At 35.6% G+C, this 19,695-nt stretch overlaps 1 protein-coding gene and 1 long non-coding RNA gene across 6 annotated transcripts in view; one reads left to right on the forward strand and one right to left on the reverse strand.

Moving 5' to 3' along the window:
• KRIT1 (KRIT1 ankyrin repeat containing) overlaps positions 1-19,695 on the reverse strand; it is a 40,708-nt gene that overhangs the window by 13,090 nt on the left and 7,923 nt on the right. For all 5 annotated transcript variants that reach the window (XM_003982743.6, XM_011280378.4, XM_011280377.4 and 2 more), the window contains 9 exons: positions 16,696-16,788; positions 15,223-15,352; positions 13,294-13,537; positions 12,984-13,099; positions 12,610-12,753; positions 7,146-7,302; positions 6,132-6,239; positions 3,646-3,802; positions 1,462-1,613 (listed from right to left, as the gene is read on the reverse strand). In XM_003982743.6, coding sequence (XP_003982792.2) covers positions 1,462-1,613; positions 3,646-3,802; positions 6,132-6,239; positions 7,146-7,302; positions 12,610-12,753; positions 12,984-13,099; positions 13,294-13,537; positions 15,223-15,352; positions 16,696-16,788 — 1,301 coding nt within the window. The remainder of the gene's footprint in view (positions 1-1,461; positions 1,614-3,645; positions 3,803-6,131; positions 6,240-7,145; positions 7,303-12,609; positions 12,754-12,983; positions 13,100-13,293; positions 13,538-15,222; positions 15,353-16,695; positions 16,789-19,695) is intronic.
• Positions 7,502-18,298, forward strand: LOC111559497. Its single transcript, XR_002740474.2, has 3 exons — positions 7,502-7,788; positions 17,533-17,716; positions 18,120-18,298. It is a non-coding gene; the product is annotated as an uncharacterized LOC111559497 (long non-coding RNA).

Consider the following 19,695-nt stretch of genomic DNA (forward strand, 5'->3'; position numbering starts at 1 on the left):
TGTTGAGCTTGTAACTTGCACATTGTTGAATCTATTTATTACCCCAATAGCTTTTTTGTGGATCCTCTATATAGGATCATGTGATTTGCGAATTTTTTCCTTTCCAGTATGGATGCTTTTTATTTTTTTCCGCCTGCCTGCCTGCCTTCCTTCCTTCCTTCCTTCCTTCCTTCCTTCCTTCCTTCCTTCCTTCCTTCATCTAATTGCTCTGGTTAGTGTTAAATAGCATTGGTGAAAGCTGCATCCTTGTCTTTTTCATGATCTTAGCTTTCAGCCTTTCATCGAGTATGCCTGCTGTAGGTTTTTCATAAATGCCATTTATCATGTTGAGGAAGTTCCCATCTATTCCTATTATAAGAGTTTTATCATGAAATTGGATTTTGTCAACTATCTTTTCTGTGTCAATTGAGATGATAAATTGTTTTTTTTTCCCCTTTGTTCTACTTATGAAAATCTAACACATTTTTTAATTAATAATTAAGATCTTTGTTTTTGGTAAGTTTCATACACGCTTTATGTAACTGCCAGTATATTTCAGTGAGAGGATCAAGTCTATCTTTGGTTTGATAATATAAAAGGGACAATATGAATAGTTAGATACAAAACATTTATCAAGTTTGTACATGGCCACTGAACTTTTCATATAACTTTGCTTAACCTTGTCTGTTTAATATTCCCTTGGATAACAATCAGGAAATGCACTGTATATTTTTTCTTCACCAAAGTTATGAGACCTTGAAACTTTTTTTCTTCAATTTCAAAGCTACTCTTGTAGTTAGCCTTCACACTTAGTTTAACTTGCGATATCTACCTTAAATTTCTTTGTTGTCCATTCATCTTTCAGATAGCATTATCCCACATCCTCTAAAATTTACAGAAATTCAAATCCAAGTGTACTTGTATGGAACAGATCTTTTTATCAAATGTAAATTCTATTCTCATTTTTTACTATCTATATAATTTCTGCTTGATTTGAAAATAGCCACTTACTGACTTTTGAGAATAACTTTTTTATATCCCCTTTGCAAATATAATCTTCTCCATTCAGAATATATTTTCTGTTCTCCTCCCACATCAACATATCTCTTTGCTCGTCTGAAATTTACCACTGATTAGCCCTTTATTAAATTTATCTTTGATACTGTACTTCCTAACTATACTAAAAACTTTTTTTTTGTATAATCCATCTTCCATCTGGTTGCTAATTCTCTTTACAATAGATTCTCTATTTCTTTTGTTTCTATAACAATGAAGGTAGAAATAGGAAAACCAACCAGGGGCTTTGTAAGTAGACTAACTCAAACTCTACCACTTACCCCAGGGATGTGAGGATTGAACAGAAAAACAGAAAATCTCCTCGTCCTCATACAGGGAAAGCACAATTTTTATTTCTAGTGCCTACCACAGGAACTCAATAGATTCTGTGTATTTAAATGACTAAAATAAGATTTCCACACAAACCTTTTTTTCAACTTCCAAAGGAAGTCTCACATCTCTTCTTAGGAAAAGCTGTGGTGTTTCTCTTTGGGGATCCAAATTAGTTAATTCAGCAAGTATTTCTGGCCAGTCACGAACATGTTGCAATGGTTTATGATAAGGCTTGAGTTGAAGGCCTGAAAAACATCTTTCCTTTTATAAATGATAATGTAAAAATAAATTATATCAACACATGGAAAATTTGTATTAAATTATCTGTACTTAAGTGCTGAATACACACAAAGTAAAGGTCTAAATTCTAATCAACGCTAACTTTAACTAATAATGTTACTACCCAATTTTAGGTGAAGAGCTTTTGTTTTTAAGAATATAAGAATTATGGAGGTGCCCGGGTGGCTCAGTTAATTGGGCACCCAACTCTTGATTTCAGCTCAGGTCATGGTCTCATGGATCCTGGGATAGGCCCCACGCAAGGCTATGTGCTAACAGGGCAGAGCCCACTTGGGATGGGATTCTCTGGTTCTCTCCTCTCTCCCTACCTCCTCCCCAGCCCCCTGACTCCTGCACACACATGCACTCACTCACTCTCAAAATAAATAAATAAACATTAAAAAAAAAAAGAATTTAAGAATTATGAGGGGCGCCTAGGTGGCCCAGTTTGTAGAGAATATGACTCTTGATCTTAGGGTTTTAAGTTTGAGCCCCATGTCGGGTATAGAAATTACTTAGAAATAGGGGCGCCTGGGTGGCTCAGTCGGTTAAGCATCCGACTTCAGCTCAGGTCACGATCTCACGGTCCGTGAGTTTGAGCCCCGCGTCGGGCTCTGGGCTGATGGCTCAGAGCCTGGAGCCTGCTTCCGGTTCTGTGTCTCCCTCTCTCTCTGCCCCTCCCCCATTCATGCTCTGTCTCTCCCTGTCTCAAAAATAAATAAACGTTAAAAAAATTAAAAAAAAAAAAAAGAAAGAAAAAAAGAGAAATTACATAGAAATAAATTTTTTTTTCTTTTTTAATTAGAGAGAGCATGCGTGGGGCAAAGGGGAGAGAGGCAGAGGGGGAAGAGGAAGAATTTTAAGCAGGCCCCATGCTCAGCATGGAGCCCAACATGGGGCTTGATCCCACAATCCTGGGATCATGACATGAACTGACATCAAGAGTCAGACACTAAACCAACATAGCCACCCAGGCCATTCGACTTAGCCACCCAGGCGCCCCTTAAAAATAAAATCTTAAAAGGGTGCCTGAGTAATTCAGTCGGTTAAGCCTCCAACTCTTGCTTTCAGCTCAAGTCTTGATCTCAGGGTCATGAGTTCAAGCCTGGCATTGGGCTCTGTGCTGAGCAAGGAGCCTACTTATAAAGAAAGAAAGAAACAAACAAAATCTGTAAAAAATTAAAGAATATAAGAATTACGATAATTCCTAAAACAAAATGTATCAAATGTATATAAGATCTTTAATTCCATGATAGCCTATTTATGATACAATCAGTAGAATCTAGAGTTAAAAAAAAAAGACAAATCATTAAATAACCAATCATAATAACCTCAATTAACTCCTTTATGTATTTGCAATATTTGCTTGAAAGACAAATCTATAGTGACATCAGGATAATTTTAAATGAAAATATTTGATAGAGGGGCGCCCGGTGGCTCAGTCTTGGTTAAGCATCTGACTTCAGCTCAGGTCATGATCTCACGGTCTGTGAGTGTGAGTCCCACGTTGGGCACTGGGATGACAGCTCACAGCCTGGAGCCTGCTTCAGATTCTATGTCTCCCTCTCTCTCTGCTCCTTTCCCACTCATGCTCTGTCCCTCCCTGTGTCTCAAAAATGAATAAATGTTAAAAAAAATAAAAAAAAAAAGATTTCATAGAAAACTAATACAAAAAAAATTTGCATTATTTCAGGTGAAATGAGCACTGACAATACAGGCAAGTTGGATGAGCAATACATTTAATGGCATTCAAGTTAAATTCCATGGTTAAAGAAGAAGTTTTAAAATGATTAAAAATTGCTTTGAATGAAGCAAGGGATGCAGGGCCCAGAGGCTTACCTATTTCAGCAGTTGGAATACTAGTAATTTATATAAAAGAGAAGATCACTGTATCATTTGAAAATGTGAAAGTCATTAAAAAACTGACGCTATACTTAAGTTTGCCAACCTACTCTCAAAAATAGTGAGGTTTACACAACAGAATAACAACTTTCTTACTGAGGTTTTCTGAACAGATCCAAATAGTGAAATATTGCTGTGTTTCTTGAGAGAGACGCATTCCTTCCATTATCTGCTGCACTGTGGTATTATTTCCATGCTTCAGTTCAACAGAACGGTATGATCCATCCATTCTGTATATCCGAACTTTTTCATACTAGGACAAAAGACAATAATAAATTATGCAATCTGGTTAGAAATTATATATCCCAACCTAACAAAATGCTTCAGTTTCAACTTCATGTGCTTTATTATAGATTTCTAAAATGGAAAATAACAGGAAACTACTTCAAGTGAGTATCTGTTGGCATTATTTAAAAAAGTTTTATTTCCATTATGTATATTTTCCACTTTTTTTTTCTCTGGATGATTCATGATCATGTAAGCTTGAGAGACTAAGGTGAATGATTCGTAAAAAATATTCAACTTTGGATTCTTCTAGGAAATGTTTTAAAGCTCTTCATGTACAAAGTAGGTATCTTATGGGGGATACAGACTTGGTTACTAAATCTGGTGTTAGTCAAGTATCTTGTGAGTCTAGAGGGCTAAAGATTATATGGCAGAAATGTGTACTAGCAGTAATTTGTCCTAAGAGGAATCTGTGATGGAAGACCGTACACATGAAAGTTATGGAACAACGGACCTTGAGCCATTTTCTTTCCTCCTCTTCAGAAAAATCTCAGAGAGTAATAATATTTTCAATACATTAAAAAAAAAAATTCCTGTCACCTATTTTGCCCTTCTCTCACCCACCTCCCCTCTAGCAACCACCACTCTGTTCTCTATATTTAAGAGTCTGTTTTTTTGTTTTTGTTTTGTTGATTCCACATATATGTGAAGTCATATAGCATTTGTCTTTCTGTCTGACTTATTGCACTTAGCGTAATACCCTCTAGGTCCATCCATGTTGGTGCAAATGGTGAGATTTCATTCTTTTTTATGGTTAATATTCTATTGTATATATGTACTACATCTTGTTTATCCATTCATCTATTGATGTACACTTAGTTTGCCTCCATATCTTGGCTACTATAAATAATGTTGTGATAAACATAGGAGTACCTGTATCTTTTTATATTTGATTTTAGCCAAAAGGTTGAGAAGCGATTTCATGTATCTTTTTAATTTAGTGTTTTCATTTTCTTTGTGTAAATACTCAGTAGTGGAATTACCAGATCATATGGTATCTCTATTTTTAATTTCTTAAGGAACCTCCATACTGTTTTCCACAGTGACTGCACCAATTTACATTCTAAGACTGCACAAGGGTTCCACCATTTTCTCCAAATCCTCACCAACACTTCTTATTTCTTATCTTTTTGAAACTAGCCATTCTGATTGGTGTGAGGTAATAGCTAATTGTGGTTTCTCAATATATCCTCAATACATTTTTATTGTCACTGGAAGTAACTCAATATGTTCTCAACATATTTTACTATATTGGAAGCCCCCAAATAACTTCCAGGCCAGTTCATTTTAGATAAAAGTACCTAATTCCTCTTATCTTGTTCATTTAGAATATAAAAATTATGCCAGGAATAATAATGTGTTCTATATAATTAGAAAATAAATTGAGGGCACCTGGGTGGCTCAGTCGGTTAAGAGTCTGACTTCGGCTCAGGTCATGATCTTGTGGTTCCTGAGTTCGAGCCCCACGTCAGGCTCTGTGCTGACAGCTCAGAGCCTGGAGCCTGCTTCAGATTCTGTGTCTGCCTCTCTCTCTACCCCTCGCTTGCACACACACACTCTCTCTCTCTCAAAAATATATAAACATTAAAAAAATTTCAAAAAAATTATAATGAAGTATAATAGAAGGGTGCCTGTACTGTTACCTATTTCCTTGACTTTGTCTTGTGCTCATGGAACAGTATTTTGACAAAATCTGTTGTGTGGTGAGTTTGTGTGTTTATATTCTTAAAGGCAGAGATCATATGTTTACTCTTTATCATTTGTCACTTTCAGCATTTCAAGGTGTTAAATTCACAGAAATACTCCACAAATACTTATTGCCTAACTGATGGAAAGGTCTGGAAAGGCTCAGAGATTATATTTGTTGAGATCAAACTTTTACACTTTATCTGTTGATATAAATCCTTTTATCTGGTTTGCAAGTTTTCACAGTTTTTAAATTAATCATAATTTTATCATAACTGTAACTATTAGGCAAACTGAGTTTTTCTAATTGTTAATTCTTCTCTATCTTAATGTTATTGCTCTTTCAGACATTATCAAGTATTGAGATTATACTGGAAATTAGGTTAATTTTAAGTGCTTAAAAGATTTATCATGCAATTTTATTTTGTTATTCAAGAATAAATGTCTTAATGTTAGGGATGATAACAAATTTAATACTTAAGAGATCTAACTATGAGGTTTTCTAAAAGCAATAAAGAAACCATCCATCCATTCCACTCTTGCCACAGATCCTCAAATTACTTATTAATTTAAACAGTTGGTGTGGCTCTATTTCTGAAAGTAATTCTTACTGGTTTGTTAATGGCTTCCTTCAACAGTTTTGCAGCTTCTTCCCAGTTATTTTGTTTGTTTTCTTCACAAATATTTAAGGGGGTTCTTCCTTGTTGGTCCGTTATGTGCTAGAAATGTTGGAAAAAATAAAAATATAAAGAAAAAAGTATTACAGATATATGGTATTGTAAGTGAAAATGTCACAGTTTCACAAAAAACAGACTTTTGTCAAGTATTAAATATTAACCACACTTAGCACATACAATACTTAAAATAAACATGAATTGATAAAGATGAAAGACTCAAAGCACTAATCAATGTGATTATTGTTTTTTTAAAAGTTCTGATTATAAGATGCAACAAAGGTTTTGTTTAAAGCGATTATTTTCCCCTTTAAAATACTTATTAACACAAATTCTGAAAAATGGATAGAAATTCTTTTTCTTTCTTTTTTGAGGAAATACAACGTAACACAAAAAGAGGTTAAATTTTATGTATATGCAGGAGATTGATGGTGGTGATGATTGCACCACAATATGAATGTAATTAAAAAAAAGAGGTTAGAGTGGAAGAGAGCCAAAGCATAAGAGACTCTTAAAAACAGAACAAACTGAGGGTTGATGGGGGGTGGGAGGGAGGGGAGGGTGGGTGATGGGTATTGAGGAGGGCACCTTTTGGGATGAGCACTGGGTATTGTATGGAAACCAATTTTGACAATAAACTTCATATATTGAAAAAAGAAAAAAATAAAGAAAAAAATAATAAAATAAATAAATTTAAAAAAATGAATGTAATTAATGCCACCGAACTATACATCTAAAAATGGCTATAATGGTAAATTTTATGTGGGGCATATTTTATCACAATAAAAACATGTATAAAATCAAAGCTTATACATAGATATTACGTATACTACATACTAAGAAAAATTTATTTTTTTCAGTTGGTTTCTCAAGTATACAATTGAACATTTTAGTGTCATTACTGGTTATTCATTGCTTAGACATTTAAAAAAACCCTGGAAAATAACTTACTCTGTCAATTTCTGGATGGTTTAGGAGAATCTGTACTATTTCAGCATGTCCTCCTCCAGCAGCAAAATGAAGAGGAGAACTAAGCTGTCCATTTAAAAGGTTTGGATTGCACTTTCCTTTCTCTAACAATATGCGAGTGGCCTCAACTTTTCCATACCTGTAAAAAAAAAAAATGAAACTTACCCCCCAAAATAATCTGAAACATTAAAAAAAATATTATTATCTTTAATATTTATTTATTTATTTTGAGAGAGAGAGAGAAAGAGAATGTGCATGTGAGCAGGAGAGGGGCAGAGACAGGAGAGAGAGAATCCCAAGCAGGCCCCACACTGTCAGCACAGAGCTCAACACAGGGCTTGATCTGATCAACTGCAAGATCATGACCTACAGTTGAAAACAAGGGTTGGATGCTTAAACTACTGAGCCATCCAGATGCCCCCAAGATGTTTTAAAAAGTTAAATCTCAGACACTATCTCAAAGAAATTTAAGATCTTTTTTTAGTAAGATATCGACATAAATGTTTTTCAGTGTCTAAGCATTTCTTATGAATTCTTCTGGTTCAATTCAACTGTTTCTGTTTCTGATCAACTAGGAGGGACTATAACCTCAAATACAAGATGAGAAAGAACTACCACATGCAAGGTACAAAAATTATAAATTAAGGAAATAAAATTTTTAGTCAAAAATAGGTTCAGAATCAGAATGTAACTCATAAACTTCATAATGCTTTTCACTTAGGTCTGATTGGGATTTGTAAAATAAGCCCAAAGATATAATTTGATATGTAGCTGTTGTATTAGGCAATGTGGGAGACATAAAGATGGAGAAGATACGTGGTCTCTGCTTGGATAAAGGCTTACAGTGTAATCACAGAGGTAAAACAAAAACATTGGATAAGTTACATTATGCTGTAAAACTTAAGAAACAGCTTAGAATAACAACAAAATAAGCATTGTTTATTTCTCAAGTCAAAATGATATATAACTTAACACTTTAAAAAAATGTCAGAAAAGGCAGGACTTCAGTCTAAGACTTCCTGAAATATTTTGATAGAAGAATTAGAACTGGACTTTAAATAGGAAGGAACTGAAGAGATGCTGAAGAGAGGTAAAAATATTTTAGGCAGGGGGAAAAAGAGTAAGTAAACAAAGACCCAGAGGAGTACAAAGCATGGTGGGTGTCTGGGTTGCTTAGTTGGTTAAGCACCCAGCTATTGATCTCAGCTCAGGTCTTGATCTCATGACCGTGAGTTCAAGCCCTGCAATGGGCTCTGCACTGGGTGTGAAGCCTACTTTAAAAACAAAAACAAAAACAAAAACAAAAGAGTACAAAGGCTTGTGTCAGACACAGTTGAGTCCACAATTTGGTCAGAGCCAAAGACTTCTATAAGGCTACAATCTGAAGCAATATTGGAAAAGTATATTCATTGTTTGTAAATAAATGGGTGGGAGGGGGAAAGGGAAAGGAAATTTGGTACATTTGAGGGAAAATTACACATCTTTAAAAGTGATTTGATTTGCCGTCCACTTTCCTTTCTTCTCCTTTCACATATCCTTCTTATACCCTAAACCTGCCACTTGTATGCTACTCTTTTTTATTCATTTCACTTTTTGCTTATGTTCTTTGCTATTCTTGAGATGTCCTTTCCCTCCTCCTCATTTTGTTTAGGTTAAATTCTGTTATTTCTCAGAAACAGTTTAAAATCTTCCCCTTCTATAATCTCACTACCTGCAGCATTTCATTTTTCATTCTTTTGTGGGACTTATTTTATGTACTTTCCCCCTTATTATTCTGGAACAATGGGTAGAAAACCTTTTTCCTTCTTAAATATATTTTTTGAGGAAATACAATATAACACACAAAGAGGTAGCCTAGAAATTCCTGGAGGGTAGGTACACTGGCTCTGCATTCGATAAACTGCCTTACGCACAAAAAAATGAGTGAACTGTTCAGTAGGCATTTGAAAATGCATGCTTAGTACTCAGGAGGAAGGCAAAGGCTTGGCATATCTATCTGAGAATAGGCAAATTCATCTAACTGAAAAGAATTACCATTAAGGCTGGGAGAATGGATGAAATCCTTCTGAGAGAGAATTTAGAGAAAAATTATCTTAGACCAATGAAATGCATCTTGAAAAACAATCTTTCAGGACAGGAAAAGACATGTCTAAGACAGCAATTCAAGAAGTAATACAAATAATTAATATAAACATACATTCTGTATGATGCTTTAAAGTTTTCAAGGTACTTTCATATATAATTACTTAATATAATCTTCAAAACAACTTATGAGGCAGGCAGAAGTATTTTTTTTTTTTAATTTTTTTTTTTCAACGTTTATTTATTTTTGGTACAGAGAGAGACAGAGCATGAACAGGGGAGGGGCAGAGAGAGAGGGAGACACAGAATCGGAAACAGGTTCCAGGCTCCGAGCCATCAGCCCAGAGCCTGACGCGGGGCTCGAACTCACGGACCGCGAGATCGTGACCTGGCTGAAGTCTGACGCTTAACCGACTGCGCCACCCAGGCGCCCCAGGCAGAAGTATTTTTATTGCTCAGTTAAGAAAAATGAAACTTGAACCAGGTAAGTAGCTTTCTGAAGGTCCCATGGTTACTAGCCAGTGTTAGAATCCAGTTTTCTGAATCTTAGTATAGCAGTTTCCATACGATAACACACACTTAGGTCACAGAATGGAAGCCAGTATTTCAAGAATACTAATAATGTAACAATAATAATTTGCATTTGTATTGACCTTCATTATAGCTCCATTATGCCCCTTCAACTCCAACTTGTTCTTAGAATGAAGGGATGGTCAACAGTATTTAATGCTGGAGAGCAGGGAAAGAGATTAAAATCTCAGAAAAGTTTAAGAAGGTTCATGAAGAGTAAAAAAAGAGACAACAGTGAGAGTGAGTGTGACCCACTCACCTTTGAGATCTAGCAGTGAAAGGAAGGATAGAAATGGGATAGTGGCCAGAAAAGGCAGCAGGGCCAAATTAATGTTCTTTTCAAGAGGGAGAGACCACACATGTTTGAAGGCAATAAAAAAGAAAATGCAGAAAAGGAAAGAGTGAATTTAATGGCAAACAAGGACTTTTACTTGCATACTGAATGACACAGGAGAGAGATGAGAACAAAAACTATACAGAAGGACATTTCTGATGGCTTCAATTTTCTTTGAAAATAGGGGGGTAAAACTACCTGATAAGAGTAGAGAAAGGAAGTAGTGGGAGTTTAAGTGCTTATGACTACAAAGGTTTAGAACAGCTCATAAGGGAGGACTAAATGGCTGACAGGATAAATGAGACCAAAAGGATAGACAGCTAAGCTACTGTGAAGATGGGGTAATTTGAAGGGAATAAAATACTCATAGTTCAAAAATACTCTTTAGCAATAACATGAAACCTAAAAATAGGATCAGAGAAAAAAGACATTGATTTGAGAAAGACATTGATTTGCATTTTCTCCTTTAATCTTAAGAAATATATTAAGTTCATCTTGTAGATAAAGACACAGGTCCTTAGAGACATTAAGTAACTTCCCAAAGGTCATACTTTTAGGAAATAAGAATTATTACGACTAAAACCTAAGTACATTCCAAAGAACATTAAATACTATACCATACTTCTGTTTTTATGTAATAGATACTTAAAAATATTACCATTCTTTTATTAGAAAATAACCCATGCCACAAAAAAGGACAATATTAACCAAATACAAATTTGGGATTTCTCAACTAAAATTCTCTGCCTCCATCCTTCCCAATTCCACAGTGTACTTTCTTGTGATTTGAAGTATATTCTCTACCTCTTTTCGTTTAGTTCCATATAAGGCACGTGATTTCTTTTTGTACTGCTGCTGCTACCAATATTTATTAGTAATCTGAAGAAACAAACAGAAGTTCAGTTAAAAAACATTTAGGGTAGGGATGCCTGGGTGGCTCAGTCGGTTGAGCGTCTGACTTCTGATTTCTACTCAGGTCATGATCCTAGGGTATTGGGATTGAGCCCTACTTTGGGCTCCATGCTGAGTGTGGAACCTGCTTAAGGTTTTCTGTCTCTCTCCCTTTGCCCCTCTCCCCAGCTCAAGCTCTCTAATAAAAAAATTAAAATATATATATGTGTGTGTGTATATATATATATATATATACATATACGTATATATGTATACAAATATACGTATATGTATATATATATATATATTTAAGGTAACTCCAAATATGAATAGAAAATTCCCTGTAATGGGAAAACAATTAAGAACACACAGAATAAAGAAGCCTAGTTTTGAGGAAATAGAAAAAAAATTAAGAGCATATTTCTTGAATAAACTAGCATAGTTTTAGGGAAACAGCATATTTTTTAAGAGAGAGAAGATGTATATTAAAAGCAACTATATTTAGCTACTGGATCACAAATTTTGGAATCAGTGAAATCAAAATAAGTTTGAGCAATGACCGAATTAATGCCTTTACATATAGATAAATAAACAGACGCGGAGAGGTGAAATATCTTGTTAAATGTGGCTCAGATAAGACGTAGTGGACATTTGGGGCACCTCGGTGGTTCAGCTGGTTAAGTGTCTGACTCCTGATTTTGGCTCAGGTCATGATCTCACAGTTCATGAGTTCCAGCTCCACATTGGGCTCTATACCAACAGCTCGGAGCCTACTTGGGATTCTCTCTCTCTCTCCCTCTACCCCTCTCAAAATGAAATAAACCTTCAAAAAGAAAAAGTGGACATTTAACAGGCAGTGAATAATGTAGGCACTTCTTAAACTAGCCAAGGAAGTTCACTTTCAACAGTAACTCAAAAGCAGCTAACCCATAAGAAATAATGGTAAATCACTTCATTACATCCTTTTTAGAGAATAAACTATAGCTAACACTTAAATACTGTAATGAACACAAGTTCACAGTGAGTAGAAAGAGTTAATAACCCCAATCTTGTGAGTTAATTCCGCTTTAAAAAAAATAAAGAATGGAAGGCTTTGATTCTAATGAAGGCTTTTGGGAGTTTCTTGATGCCACGGTTTTCCAAAGTACTAAATGGATACTTATCTAATATGATCAACATCAAAACATAAGTAGTTACCTCATGTAAGTTTTATAGCAAGAGAAGAGTAAAACAAACATTTATCTAATACAAAACAATAGAAATTACAAGGGTGAAAAAGGACCTACTGCTGTATAATGACACTTGCTAGTGATTAGCTATTACACAGGATGACCTGGTAATGCATAAGAACACCAATGATACTTTTCTCATGGGGCAGACCTTGTAATTCTGAAGAGTGGTATGTATATATAGTAATCAGATATCTAAATAGAAAGCTCATAAGGCAAACGTGGTAGAGAAAAAGGAGCCGGAATGAGAATAGTTCTGAAAAGAAGCACTAACGTTTACAACTAAAGATTCATTCCTTCTAAGAAAAAAAAAAAAAAAAAAAAAAAGTAATCCATTTACCAGCATGCATAATGAATGGGCGCCCAGTGGTCACTATCTAATTGGTTGACTGAAAATCTTTCATTGAGAAGACGGTTTAGTAATTCTGAATCTCCTTCGCAGGCACTTCGATGGAGAGGAAAGTCATCTACCCACTGTCGTTCCCTAATTATTAAAAACAAATAATTTTTTTTTTAAAAAGCACTTTTGAAATTCAAACTGTTTCAAAACAAACATGACATATATATGAAAGCTTTGGTCACTTAGCAGCTGCAAACGAAATCATCTATGCAATGATTACATTGCATACTAATTGCATATATCATTTTAAACAATATTTTAACATTAGAATATAAGTTTTAAAAAAGCAATGTGGAGTAAAACCAAAACAGTACTTGTCTTCTGTGACACTGCTCATGCTTCTCTGCCATTTTTCTTGTTTGGGAATTTGGATTTTTGAGTAGTCTGGAGCTCCTAGACCAAAGTATGGATTTATTACCACTTTATCTACCTAAAACGGGAAAATAGAAAAAACAAAAACCCCTTAAGAGCTTCAGATACTTGGCTTTAATAGACATATATACAACTAACTGTATATGTCATCTTATGGTTACAATTAGTAACAGGTATATTTACCTTAGGAAAAAATTACATTTGACATAAAATGTCTTTTGAAATCAGAGCCAAAATTCATTCAACTCTTACCCGGTTCGTATATTGAAGATCTGATCCAAACAAAGGGTTGTAAATACAGGTATCTGCTTTCTCTAGGGCTAACATTTTACTCTTTATTTCTAGTGCACTGTAGCCCATATGTAATGAGTTTTCCATTTGACCTGATTCAGTAGCATATGCAGGGTTTATGACATTAGTTTTTATCCGCTCAAGAGGAGAAGGCCGGAATAAAGCTGGAATAAAGTGAGATTGTGCATGGCGTTCATCTAACCACCTGGCAAAATAAAAAAGAAGAGGTAGTAGAAGTATTTGTTCAAAAGTGAAGATGAAGAAAGTAGCCCATCCAACTCTGATGTGTGATACATTCTTTTTTTTTAATTTATTTTTGAGAGATAAAAACAGAGCATGAGCAGGGGAGGGACAGAGAGAAAGACACAGCGTATGAAACAGGCTCCAGGCTCTGAACTGTCAGCACAGAGCCCAAAGTGGGGCTTGAACCCACGAACTGTGAGATCATGACCTGAGCCAAAGTTCAGTAACTGACTGAACCACCCAGGTGCCCCTTTAAAAAAATTTTTTTTTTGTATTTATTTTTGAGACAGAAAGCACAAGTTAGGGAGGGGCAGAGTGAGGAGACAGTATCTGAAACGGGCTCCACACTGACAGCAGAGAGCCCAATGTGGGGCTTGAAATCACAAACTGTGAGATGGTGGCCTGAGTCGAACTCAGATGCTTAGCTGAGCCACCCAGGTGCCCCCTATTGTGTGATATATTCTAATATCACATTCAGATTTTTATATTTTTAGCTAGTGTTAAATACTTCATTTAGTATTAATCAAAGTTTTTGTTAATAGACACAGCAAACTATTTTTAAAGATGTTTATACCAGGGTACCTGGGTGATTCAGTTGGTTGAGCATCTGACTCTTGATTTCAGTTCAGGTCATGATCTCACAGTTTGTAGGTTCAGTCCCCGCATGGGGCTCTGCGCTGATAGCATGGAGCCTACTTGGGATTCTCCCTCTCTCTCTGCCCTTCCCCCACTCGTGCTCTGTCTCTCTCAAAATAAATTTTAAAAAATGCATATACCATTATAATAAAACGCCTTTCAAAAAACGTGAAGTACTTTTAAGATCTGAACCATTGAGATGTAGGTGACATTTGCTCTGTTGTTACAGAAAGACAAAGGCATGATAGGTTTAAACAAGTTGTCTAACTTACTCTTGTCTACTCTCACTCAGAGTAACTCAATACTAAATCTGTCAGAACAACTTGAGGAGCCATTTGGCCCAGCATTAGGGAAAACAGAAAGAGAACTTCAGTCAATTGCTTATTTAACTGTTTAAAAAAACAACTTTTTTTTTAATGTTTATTTTTGAGAGAGACACAGAGCACGAGCAAGGGAGAGACAGAGAGAGGGAGACACGGAATCCAAAGCTGGCTCCAGGTTCCCAGCTGTCAGCACAGAGCCTGACATGGGGCTCGAACCCATGAACCGTGAAATTATGATTTGAGCTGAAGTCAGATACTTAACCAACTGAGCCACCCAGGCACTCCTAATTATTTTTAAAGACATAATTAGTTCTATTGAACTACTGCAGTGGAGGAAAGATGGAAATAAGAGATCTCGTATAAAAGTAGGAGGGAAAACAAAGGCAGTGGTTAACTCAACTTGAAAATTAAAACAAAAAAACAAACAAAAAAATTCCCCAAATCTAGTTTTACATCAAGGAATCTTAATCCTTCATCCAGGGCAGTCTTTGTCATTTTTGAAAAAAAATTAGCCTATTGTAAGCAAATCAGGAAAATCCTGTCTTTGGAGCTTTTCATTTTTATATTTTACTTCAAAAACTTACCATTGTGTTACATACATATTATTTGCTTCTGTTCTAACAGAGCTAATTTCTACTATGAAGCTGTATTTGGCTTATTAAAAAATATTTTTAGTGGTATTTCTTACTTATCCAAGGCTATTAACATCCTTGCTGTAAGTGTAGCAAAGTGACTGCTGGATTCACTACAGACTCGCATAATATCTTGTAAGCAGTAAAAAATTGGGCATCCTGGAGTATATGTATATTTAGTATTATCTGAAAAAGAAAAATGAATAATGTCATCACATATAAGGTTTACAATAACATATTTTTCATTAAAAAAACAGTTAAGTGTAACATGAATTGTTTTAGATTTGGATTTAGAAGACCTCGATTAAACTGATGACCAGTTCTGTGACCTTATCCACTTGGAATTAGAAGACCTATATTCTTAGAGGATTGCAGAAGTTGTTTCCCTGTTTTCTTCCTTAACAATGTAGCAAAACTCTGATTAATAACATTTCCAACACCATTTAAAATACTGCACTTTTGGGGCGCCTGGGTGGCGCAGTCGGTTAAGCGTCCGACTTCAGCCAGGTCACGATCTCGCGGTCCGGGAGTTCGAGCCCCGCGTCAGGCTCTGGGCTGATGACTCGGAGCCTGGAGCCTGTTTCCGATTCTGTGTCTCCCTCTCTCTCTGCCCCTCCCCCGTTCATGCTCTGTCTCTCTCTGTCCCAAAAATAAATAAACGTTGAAAAAAAAAAAATAAAAAAAAAAAATACTGCACTTCTTAGTCTAAGTATGACTGGGAAAAAATATATATAAATGGAATGCCAGAGCTGGCTAATAAAATATGTGTAAGTACTATGTTAGCAGCAGACTGATGGCATATCCCCACTGGGTCATTAATTTATCGTCAGTATTATTACTGCCTTATAGGAGAGTAGTACTCTAAAGTTTCCAAAGTGATCTTCACACCTAATACCTTAATTAATTCTTCCAGCACAATGAACTTGGGTAGGAGCAGATACCCATCTTACAAACAGAGCTGAGGCTTAAAGAGGTGATTTGCCCAAGAGCACAAAATTAGTAGGCTACATGTTCTGCACTGAAATTTAGTAATTTTTCAATTATTCCAGGATGTCAAGGGCTCAAATTTTTACATTTGATCTAAAGTCTTTAAATAATACCGATACTGTTTGTTGGGCAAAGTATTTTAGAACTGTTATTAACACCTTCTTATGCCAGATAGGTCCTGATGATAGTCTGTTAATTTTCCAAAATAATGAAATACCTATTTCTAGTCATATCCTTTGAAAAATCCCTTATAACCTGAAAACTTTTTATTTCAATTATGGCTTCCTTCCTCACTTCTGTATTCTATTTTTAAAACTAGAAACAAAAACATTACTGTTTAGTCCAGAAGGCTGAATATTACTTTGAAATCAAAACATCTTTTTTTAAGTAACAAATTTCCCCACCTTCTACTAATTTAAAAATACGTATTTTACAACAATATTAGAATAGTAACTATGAATATAAATTCCTAAATTCCTCAGGAGATTTTAACTTAGTGTCTAAAATATATAAAGATCCATAAGGTAAATCTTAGACTTTACCTTTGACAACTGATGGAACAATAAATAATGCCGCTTCTCTGCCAATCTTCTCTCCATCCAGAGGAAATTTCTTCATTAGGACCACTCGTTTTCCTAACGATTAAAAAAAAAAAAAAAGGTCTTTTAAAGTTTATAAATTACCTTGAGAATTAGAAAAAAATACTTTAATTCCAATGTAGTTAACATTTAGTGTTGTAGTAGTTTCAGGTATATAATATAGGAATTCAACAATATCATATATTACTTAATGCTCATCAGGATAAGTGCTCTTAATCCCCTTCACCTATTTCACCCATACCCCCTAGCTACCTCCCCTCTGGTAACAACTAATTTGTTCTCTATATGTTAAGATTTGTTTTTTTTAGTTTATCCCATTTTTTATTTTTTGAGAACTAGAAAATTTTTTAAAAGGCAACATTAAGAGGAGTTAAAATATAAAAACAGCCAATTTTATTATATGCCCTAATGAAAACTCTTAATCCTGATAATAATGCAAATTATTCTGTGCACAATCAACCAGTAGATTCATGGTCCTGGTCTTGACTAAAAGAGAAGCTTCCTATGTATAGCAAAGAAAACTGTCCTGCTAAAGACTGACAGAGCAGCTGAATAGCAAGGCACCCTGCAGTCAAGAGCCATATACAGTACTTCCTCATTCAGCTGAGATACAGATGGGAAGAATTTTACTATGATCTCAGGTGGATAAGGAGGGTGGTATATGTAAGTTGCAAAGTCTTAAAGTTAACACTCAACCTCCACCCTCAATGTCAGTGTTTATTAAAATCTGATTGGGCTACAAACTACTACTGTATTCTGAATTGTAACCTCCATTCTTAGTGTTTTTCCAGATTTGGCCACAAGGGGGCTATAAATAATAACCTACAAATTGTGCCCTCTAAAACCTCTCATCTGGACACCTTTGCCATGATTTTTGTCAACTCTTCCAGTTTCCCCACTCCAAGATACAGAAACTTGTTCCTGACCCAAGTAGGAAGACTGACTGGATACCTTCTATGGACAGGTAGATAATCTAAGAGTTCAAGCAGCTTCATTTATTCACTAAATACTGGAGTCAATATATGTGATTATTATAGCCCCCAATTATTTTACAAATTGGACATGTGTACAAAATATAAGTGTTACATAGAGGATAACATCTAATAAATTTCAGAGGCAATTTCTTTTGTCTAGCTTGAGGTCCTGTCCCACTTTATCTTTCCTGTTTTGCTGCATCCCTAAACCCAGTTCTGATCCATTGTTTAATTGTGTACTTTGCAAATGACAGATGTAATGAGATCTGTTGTGGGGAAAAAATAAAAGCACGGACTACAAGTTGGGAAATGAAGGTTCTAGTCCTAACTCCTCCACTAATGGCAGTATGACCTTAACGAGTAATATCCTATGTCTGCATTTCCATTTTACAGATGTGAAGATGACCATATACCAACTCACAGGACCAATTTAAGAATTTCATTAAAGGCCACCTGGGTGGCCCAGTCAGTTAGGCATCCAGCTTCAGCTCAGGTCATGATCTCTCCATTCCCAAATTTAAGCCCTGCATCGGGCTCTGTGCTGATAGCTCAGAGCCTGGAGGCTGTTTCAGATTCTGTGTCTCCCTCTCTATCTCTGCCCTGACCTTGCTCATGCTCTGTCTCTTTCTGTCTCAAAAATAAACAAACATTAAAAAAAATTTTTTTTAAGAATTTCATTAATAAGTAGGTGTGATAGTGCTTTTATAAACGATATATAGCACTGCACAAAAAATTAAGGTATAACCACTGCTATTATAAAGTCTTTGTGATTTACATGTGATGCTTGTATAAGGAATCCTCTTACTCTACAAAAATATTTCATATATTTAGAAAACTCAATACAAAAAGTATAGTCAGGATGTGGTATGGCTCATTATAACTAACATAACTAGTTAGGTTAAAGTTCGCCATTTTAATTTCTCTTATTAAAAGCTCCTAGAGGTGCCTGGGTGGTTCAGTTGGTTAAGCGTCCAACTTCAGCTCAGGTCATGATTTCACAGCTTGTGGGTTCAAACCCCACATCGGGCTCTGTGCTGACAGCTCAGAGCCTGGAATCTGCTTTGGATTCTGTCTCCCTCTCTCTCTGCCCCTCCCCCGCTCATGCTGTTTCTCTCTCTCCATTTCTCTCTCTCTCAAAAAATAAACATTAAAAAAATTTTTTACATCTCCTGGAAAATCTTCTAAAAGCACTACCCATTTCTCTGGGCCAGAGGACATCTTTGTTAACAATGACACCACTCCATCCCCCTTCTGGGTGAATGGACTGAGTGGCAGAATATGGCTAATTCACATAACAAATTATGACTCGTCTGTCTTAGCTCAAATATGTGATCTGGATATATGTCTCAGGAATTTGATCTCAGGATCAATCCTGATAACTACAACAATTTGGCAACAGTAGAACAAGTCTAGATGAAAATTTATCAGAGAAGTTCAAGACTAAGGTAGAAAAGACTGACAAATTTGTGGCGTTCAAAAAGAGCCTTTTATGTGCCTTGATCACCAACAAGGATAGTCCCCTTTTTAGCTAAGATCAATTTCTAGATCATTTTATTAAAAAATCAATCTGATGATTAGGGAAAGGAGATCTCTTTAAGGGACTTAGAATATGTATCAGAGATCTATAAATTTATGCAGTAACTTATTATAACAGAGTTGTAAGGCCTTAGAGCCTCTACCCTTCAGGCCCTCTTAGGGAGATTACCTATTAGAAAGGTAAAAAAAAATATGGGAGCACCTGGGTGGCTCAGTTGGTTGAGCGCCTAACTTTGGCTCAGGTCACAATCTCATGGTTCACAAGTTCAAGCCCTCTGTCGGGCTCTGTGGAGACAGCTCAAACCCTAGAGCTTGCTTCAAATTCTGTGTCTCCCTCTCTGCACCTCTCCCACTCATGCTCTGTCTCTGTCTCTCAAAAATAAACATTAAAAAAAAGGTAAAATATGGTGAATGATACTCTAAAAATTATGAA

This window comes from Felis catus, chromosome A2 (genome assembly GCF_018350175.1).
Source record: "Felis catus isolate Fca126 chromosome A2, F.catus_Fca126_mat1.0, whole genome shotgun sequence".
Taxonomy (NCBI): domain Eukaryota; kingdom Metazoa; phylum Chordata; class Mammalia; order Carnivora; family Felidae; genus Felis; species Felis catus.